We start from the raw sequence: 5,075 nt of genomic DNA, 5'->3' as shown, positions 1-5,075 counted from the left end.
GCAGAGAATTTGTACTGAAAATGTATCAGAGAGGTGGGTGTATCGCGCTATGCAACCACCATGAAATTAAACCTCATTATTCCTACTGATGCAGTTAATGAACTTATTTATTTTGTTTTTTTGTTTTTTTTTGTTTCGCACAATTCTGTATATAAAACGTGAGCGATTGCGGTTAGAAACATCAGAGCTCTTCACGAGCTTGACTTCTCTGTAGATTTGTAAGTATTTTTTTTATTATTATTAAGGATGGGTTCCCTTATTTTCATTTATGAAATTTGAATAGAAAGTAAAGATGTTCATTATGACTTGGAAAAATACCAGTTTGTCCGATCAAGACAGGTCAAAAAGTCTTTTTTTGTTTATCCAGACTGTACATACATGGACATTTATGATTGGTTAAAACTCATTATTATATGCAATAAGAACATAATGATATGATTAAGAATACATGATAATTCATTAGAAACACCAATTAATCAAATAGTTTGCTTAATTTGACCCTAAAAAATTAAGGAAAACCATCTTTAAGCGTAGTTTTTGTCGTGTTGAAAAGTCGTGTTGAAAGGTACGAACCGACAGCTAGTCGAAATTTATCCAGTCTGTTTCAGAAGCCACGTAAGAGTAAGAAAAGGTCTAGCTAGTCAAAGAAGAGAGTTAGGTTTCTACCAAGCCGACATATGCCAAATATGTTTCATTAGATGCCCAGCAAGAGTACTGCGTGGGTGACCGCTTGAAACCTCGTATAATGATATATGACGTGGAATTACTTTTCGAGAAAAACGCAAAAAACTATTAGTACGCGTATTTTGTTAAAATCTTTTTTATTATTTTTTTTACCGCTATACGTGGTTTTCATTCTTTGAAAATATACACCTCGTATAACAATTTAAAATCTCCGGCCCATTGAACCAAAAACTCGTATAATAATAATTTTCATCCGCAGAAAAGGAACATTGAACCTCGTATAATAATATATTTTACGAGGTTTTATATCTGACTGTTTAAATACGTGTTATTTAAGTAGTGCTTTTTGAGTTATTTACAATTAAGCTAAGAATACAAGCTTTTGATCACAAGATCCGCGCTTTTACGAGCTTTCGAACGGTACCAAAAAGTCAAAATGACATAAATATGGCATATACGAGGTGTCAAGCGGTCACCCACTTAAATTGGGGGATGAATCGAGAAAAGTGTAAAATAGTTATGTAGGGCTAAATTACAATCAACAAATTTGATAATGACGAATGTCAACATTGTTTGAAATATTTTAAACCACCCCCGTGACATCATTATAAAAATTTCAAAATTAAGACATAAAGAAAATGTATATTCTATTAAACTGTTTTATAACATCTGGGGAGACTGCACCATATATTCAACAAATCCTGAAAGTTTCATGTCTCACAGAGTCTCAGGATATTTTTCATAGCTCAATAAAGTTCAAGATTTGTATAAAAATCAAATCAAAATGCGCATCTTTAAAAGCTGAAATATGGAGTTTTGGCACTTTCTGAAAGTGGGAACATGGATTTTTAGTTAGCTATAACCCTAGGAATAGATTCCATGTGAAAAAAAGTAATCTCCAGGTTGCGCTACAAAATGTCATTTTTAAAGCACATTTGAGAGGCACAGTCCATGGCCTATATGCATTGTATAAATTACCAAGTTATTGTGAGTACACAAGTTATTGTGTAACAAATGATTACCTATTTGATATTTTGAACATTTCAGGAATAACACAACTAACGTTTCGCGATGGTTAACGTTATTTTTGTCTGCATTGGCGTATTGCTAGTATGGGGCACCGTACAGTCAACGGACACATGCGTGAAATCTGGTATTACTGATAACCAATTATCGAAGGCCTTTTATAGGGCGGATCCGGATATAAAAACCGGCTACTTGGATGTGAGTGTTGGTTGGTTTTCCGTTTCTGCAGTAGGCTCAGGAGTGACTTTGAGCTACAATAATTGGTTAAACCAGGAACACGATGCCCGATCCGAGATGATCAACCTGTGGTCCCATTTAACCTACATGGTCGTATCAAACTCTTTCGAGCTATACGCCCATTATGAGTATTATATGCTGTATTCTTATGGAATATCTCATTCACTTGTGGATTATAGAACTGTTCAAGAATTATTTGATACCGCTTGCTTCAATTGGAACAGTGTGGAGAACACGTGGCCATATGGTTGCTTCGATGCCGACTTCTTCTGCCACATGAGTTCCGCTTTAGAGAAGCAGGAGAATATTGTAATTGATTCACATTGGGACATGAGAAGGTATCCACCAAAGCTGGTAGAGGAAATGAAAACTTTTAAAAAAGATGTCGAAGAATATTCCGTACTTGGTGTAGATAGATATTACAGAACAGCAACTCTGAAATTGTATTTCGAACCAGAAATCCTTAAATTCATTCCAGAATCTACCCAAGAAGACGTATTTTATCGTTCCAAATTAACCTGGATGTTTATTGCCAAGGCTTTAGAAGGAGATTTGAATGGATTCTCGTACGACCTTTCTGAAATCGAATCGAGTGGCTGTACCTCGCTTGCAGGCCAACCAATCGCAACCAATTACTTTTGCAAAATCGAAGAATTTAAAGACAAGGTCAGTGCCTGCGCTGCGTTGTCAGACGTTACCCCTTGCATATACGACAAAAATGTGCAATCATATTTGACTCGCGGGAGATTCCGAGACATGGAAGAGCTGGAGCTTTTACACGATATGGTTAGTAAAACTCAAGATATTTTGACGGAGTTCAAAGATAAGGTTTTGGCAAACGATCGTGATGGCCTGAACTCGCTGTACAATAAATTTAACCCTCACGTTACTGTAGATGATTCAATGTGCGTCAGAGACTGGCCTAATGCCTTCGACTGTACCAATAATATCGCATGTGTCCCTCACAATGCTCCTCATAAATTTGACTGTAATGGTGAATATACCTGTAGAATCAACATGATGTACAGATTTGACTGTTTGCTGAAGTTCGTTCTTAAACAGACAAAACAGCTCGTGGACGTTGCAGCCAGTGGAAACTGGGGGAGATCTGAAGTTATCAAAGCTAAGAATGACTTAATGATATGGCTATCATATATACCAATGGCTCGCTACACAAGTTTAGCTGGCAACGAAATCAACGATGTCATCATAGATACACAGAACACAATCAAAGGATACGTTACCAGCTACGACACTCAGGGACTTGACACTTTCGTCTCCAATTTGCCCCACATGAGCTTTGTTCCTCAATGGGCCAAGGATGTCGCTTGTCAGCAAGTATCCGTTTCTTCAGAGTATACCATATTCTGCAACCTGGATCCTCTGTTAAATAGTGTTTTCCTTTTCATCCAGGCCTTTGAAAATAGCAAGCAGTCGACGACGAAGATTCTGAACCCAACTATAAACTATCGAACCCTTCTAGATCAGCTCCAACTTGATAGAGCAGCCCATCTGATCAATGTACAGACAGAAACAATCTCCAACCAGTTCAGAGATGAGGTACAAACAAACTTTCAAGAGCTGTCCAGCTATTTTTCATCTCTAGCGGACTACGATAAAACCAAGGCCGATGCAGATATTGCTTACATTGATGGTCAACTTGAGGTATTCAAGGCCAAAATTACATCTGTTTCTAATTCAGTTGAACATAAGTTCACTACAATCCTTAACTTGGCCATTGGAAGCAATGTAGCGGAGTTGCTTCAGAAAACTGTTAAGGTTGGAGTGGCATTGGTATCAATGGCAAATCCGATTGGTAAGATTATTGGTGATTCAAGTGTCCTTGATTTCATGGACGCACTAAATGACTTAGCCCAAGCAGGAGTGACGACAGCAGTTATTGCTCGGTTGAGCGACCAAGAGTTTCCAGATCTAATACAGCAAGCAATTGATCTAGGAACAAAATTTGCCGATAATGAAGGTCAGTTGGGGGATGCAAGAATATTTATTGATAAAATGAAAGATGGGGAAGACGCCGTAGAGACAGCAAACGATTTTCTCGGAAAATACAACGATTACACGCCTAAAGTCTTATTGGCTGATATTACTTCTTTTGGGGCAAAATGGGAGACAGTCGCTGAAGACCTCTGTGAAGCCGCCTTTTCGGCCGAATCAGCCGGAAGTGCATTGATAGAAATCGGTTTAGCTAGTACTGGTGACTGTGTTAATGTCGGAAATGAGATTGAAGAATTGATAACCTACTATGAAGAGCTTTACGAGTACCAATTTGATTTCATGGACTCTTTGTCAGACGCTGCTAGAGCCTACCTCGCCTACAAGAAAGCCAACGACCTTAAGTCTGCCTACACCAATACCGATAGCTTGAACCAAGCTTTCTTGAAACAAACCGCTGTAAATGCATTTATGGTATCAACACTGAATGTTTGGGAAGTTGTTACTGAATACTGCGATGCTCTTACCTACACAAGAGGCGGAGAAATACCTGATAAATGTGAAACAGCTTTGAGGGCTCCGTCCCACGACGCCGTAGCACAAGTCATGAGCTACACACCGGACCCTCTCTGTCATACCAACAATGAAATTACCGACTTCCGAGACATTCCCACGACACCGACCAATGCTAATGATCAAGGTTACATAGATCTTAATGCTCTTTACGCTCGAGAAACCGTTACATTCAGGATACCCAATTTTCAATGGTTGAGAGACAATGGTTGGTTTGGTCCACATGACCTTGAGAAGGCCGTATACATTAAACGCTTTGAGGTATTCCTTCCGCCATTGTCTGGTCAAGAAGAGCATTTAGTAGAAGTTGAAGCTCAACCTGGTATGGCCAACTACCTTCGACCTGATGGAACCAAGTATCTACTTCCTGTTACTGGTTACACAGCTCGATACACCGAGAATGGTTTTAACTGCTATAATACTAGACTTGACAATCCTTTTGCTTTGTGCAACGATGATGATTTGGTTGAACTTTGCGTCACATCTAATGGTTATGTAAATAGAACCATACAACCCTCGATATATACTGAATGGAAGATAAAGGCTACTTCTTTACCAAATGGTCAAACCGCTCCGCAACCAGCAACAAACTTCAAAATCCA

The 5,075-nt window shown here is 38.7% G+C and overlaps 1 protein-coding gene across 1 annotated transcript in view; it reads left to right on the top strand.

Annotated features, from left to right (window-relative positions):
• Nucleotides 1-1,755: 1,755 nt before the first annotated feature.
• The window catches only part of LOTGIDRAFT_168649 (hypothetical protein), a gene marked incomplete at both ends in the record, with an annotated part of 3,563 nt that continues 243 nt past the window's right edge, over nt 1,756-5,075 (top strand). Inside the window, one exon of the mRNA XM_009066536.1 lies at nt 1,756-4,829. Coding sequence (XP_009064784.1) covers nt 1,756-4,829 — 3,074 coding nt within the window. The remainder of the gene's footprint in view (nt 4,830-5,075) is intronic.

Source organism: Lottia gigantea (assembly GCF_000327385.1).
Source record: "Lottia gigantea unplaced genomic scaffold LOTGIsca_77, whole genome shotgun sequence".
Classification (NCBI taxonomy): Eukaryota; Metazoa; Mollusca; class Gastropoda; family Lottiidae; genus Lottia; species Lottia gigantea.
Note: the sequence above shows the minus strand (reverse complement) of the source record. Positions and strands in the feature narration are given on the sequence as shown.